We start from the raw sequence: 3,332 nt of genomic DNA, 5'->3' as shown, positions 1-3,332 counted from the left end.
TTCCTACGGGAAAGTAACGGTAATCTAATTACCGTTTTTGCAATGGTAATCCCTTACATTACTCGTTACTTGAAAAAAGTAATCGGATTACAGTAACGCGTTACAAGTAACACGTTACTTACAAGTAACGCGTTACTGCCCATCTCTGGCAGCGATGAAACGAAAAATGAATTTTGGGACAAGTTGGACAGGATCATACGGACCATTGCCCCGGATGAACACATTCTAATCGGAGGCGTCTGAACGGCCACGTGGGATCGAACAGGGGTGGCTACCCACAGTGCCATGGGGGACAAGGCCTCGGCGTGAGGAATGACGACGGAATACGTATCCTCGATTTTGCGGCGGCGCACGATCTGGCTGTTACCAACACATTCTTTAAGAAGCGGCCATCGCACCTAGCCACCTACACCAGTGGCGGACATGCAACTCAGATCGACTATTGGATGGTTCGGCGGCGAGACCTCAAACAGGTCACGGACACGGAAGTAATTCCATATGAATCCGTGGCCCCCCCAGCACCGTCTACTTGTCATGGATACGAAGATTGTCAAGCCAAAGCTGCCCAGATGCCAGACAGGACCAAAACGATTCAAATGGTGGAAGGCGAAGGAGCACAAGGAGAAACTGACAACTATGCTCCTCTCACTTGCAGTAAACACTGACCAACCTGTTGAGAAGATGTGGACTGAAGCGGGGGAGCGCATCCACAACATTATGGAGGTCACCGTTGGTTCAACAAAACCGGGCAGAAAATACATTGAGAAACAGGTCTGGTGGTGGAATGAGGAGGTACAAAAAGCAATAAAAGCGAAGAAGCTGGCCTATAAGACTTGGTGGCGATCGCGAGCGCATGAAGATCTCACCCAATACCGCTCGCTGAAATCGGCAGCAAAGAGGGCAGTGGCCTCTGCGAAAAGACGACACTACCAAGATCTTTATGACCAGCTCCAAACCAGCTCTCCGAAAACGGCATGCGCCTGAACATCAAGAAGACTGAGTACCTTGAATGTGGCCCCCAGACCAACAGTACCATCACTATCGACGGCGAGCCGCTGACTAAAGTTGCCCAATTCAAGTACCTCGGGTCCCTTGTCGCCTCGGACTGCCAAACTCTACCAGACGCCAGACTCCGTGTCAACACAGCATGGAGGAAGTGGCATCAGGTGAGTGGAGTCTTATTTGACAAGAGAATGCCAATCTATCTTAAGGCGAAAGTCTATAAGTCGATTGTGCGCCCAGTGGCACTCTACGGGTCAGAGTGCTGGCCAGCGACGACCAAACACGAACAAGCTCTTCACATCATGGAGATGAAGATGCTGAGGTGGCCTCTGGGTCTCACACGACTTGACCGAGCGAGGAACGACGATGTCAGGAAACAATGGGGAGTGACACCAATCACAGACAAGATGCGAGAGGCAAGGCTCCGATGGTACGGCCATGTTGTCCGTAGCGATAAAAATTCCATCGCAAAGACAGCCCAGCAATTAGATCTGGATGGAAACAGGCCACAAGGAAGACCAAAAAAGCGCTGGATGGACCGAATCAAGGATGATATGAAGGCGGTGAATGTTACACCAGAAGACGCCCTTGATAGGAAGAAGTGGAGGAAGGCATGCAAGATAGCGGACCCTGCGTCGCGGGATATAAACCGCTAGGAAGAAGATTTATACCAGAGTAATCTCTTTCTATTGGAACAAGTGTATCAGCACAAGGGTTTAACCCAGACGCTTCTTGTACGTGCCCTCTTTCAAAATAAGAGTTCATTCCATCAGAACTTTCAGAGCCACAAACTGAGTTTATTTTTAAGACACAAAGCTTTGCATTTGTTGCTGTCAACACCATTTACAAGGATAATTTCCCCTTTTCTTTTCTCAGTTTTTCCGCTTGCGCTTCAATAAAATGTTTTTTCTTTAATGCAGCGAGTCGCTCCATGAGCGCCGCCTTGTCAGCCGCAGATTTAAAGCGCGAAGAAGATGTCGATGAAATTCGGCTTTGCTTTGAAAATGTTTTTGAACGCGGCTTTACGCCTGAGATATTAGAGATGCTGTCTTCAGGATTTATTTCATCCAAGGAGGAGATTTTTTTTTTTGAGCTCCGCTTTTCTTGACATGTTTATATACATATCTAAACCTTTTGGTGTGAACTTGATGCTTTTTTTCTCCGATTGCATCTGAGTGTCATCCTTTTGTTTACGCTTATCCCACACTTTTGATCGTTCTTTTGAATTATTTCAAACATTACAAAGATGCACAGCACACTGCCAACCCACAGCATAAAGCACAAACATGACATCTATTTACCTGCTGATTCCAGTGAACAAACATTTCCACGACAGGCGTGGGCATGTTTCAATTAGCGATCCAATTACGCACCAATTCAGCAAATCAAAACTCAGTTCATCAGTGTTTGTAGTGAAATAATGACTTTAAACTCCAATAGCTTCACCGTTTTCCTTTACGGCCTAAACAATATTATCACTCATCAGTTTTGATCAGTGAGTGACGTGTTGATCCAAACCTCAAGCAGCAAGTCCGTCTGGATTACTCCAAAGACGATCTAATAACTTTTGTTCGATGGTGATCCATGAAATCTATATATCCAACATATCCATTAATGAAGGATTATTCCTTCTGGTCCACGGGCAAGACTTTTTTACTTTATGCAGTGGCCATTCCGTTAGTTTGACCAACCAAACACCCAACAATTAAAAATCCACAAGGCACTGCTGCACTGAGATAAGATCTTGTACGCAGGCAAAAGAAGTCAACTGTCCAAACTTGAAAGTCGCATTTTATGGTTTATTTATCCAGTTTGGGAAACCAACAACAAACTTCAACAAATTTCAAAATAATAAAAATAAAGAACAAATAGCTCCAACACTAACATTGAGATTTAAACTGTTTAAACTGCTACTTTCAGCTGCAGAAACTATTATAAATTTCAGGTATTGTGGACTTTTCAGTGGTTACTTTTTGTGTTTCTTTCTTCCTTTTAGTTTTTTTTCTTGTGTTGTTTACTGCACAATACAGCAATAATCTTAGATATTGCCATTTTCTTTGCTGCAGGATGATGAAACTAAAAGAGCTTGTGTACTGAAGGCGCTAATTGTTTATCTCAGTGAAGACCCAGAAACCCTCATAAGCTCACTGGCCTCTGCTTTCCATAGATTTGCTTTGTGGAAGCAAAGACAATGTTTTTGCAGGTTTGTGTTCTGGCTAAAGATTTATTTCTTTTTATTTTGACGATGCTGTGGACAACCAGGCGGCAATGCAGAAGATGATCCTGGGAATCTTCACCATTAAGGAGGAAGGCGCAGAACCCACAGATGA

The 3,332-nt window shown here is 44.5% G+C and overlaps 1 protein-coding gene across 1 annotated transcript; it reads left to right on the top strand.

Annotated features, from left to right (window-relative positions):
* Positions 1–974: 974 nt before the first annotated feature.
* On the top strand, positions 975–1,658 carry LOC134644587 (uncharacterized). The gene has a single exon (XM_063497673.1). The coding sequence runs from the start codon at positions 975–977 to the stop codon at positions 1,656–1,658; it is 684 nt and encodes a 227-aa protein (XP_063353743.1).
* Positions 1,659–3,332: the final 1,674 nt, after the last annotated feature.

This window comes from Pelmatolapia mariae, linkage group LG16_19, assembly GCF_036321145.2.
Source record: "Pelmatolapia mariae isolate MD_Pm_ZW linkage group LG16_19, Pm_UMD_F_2, whole genome shotgun sequence".
Classification (NCBI taxonomy): Eukaryota; Metazoa; Chordata; class Actinopteri; order Cichliformes; family Cichlidae; genus Pelmatolapia; species Pelmatolapia mariae.
Note: the sequence above shows the minus strand (reverse complement) of the source record. Positions and strands in the feature narration are given on the sequence as shown.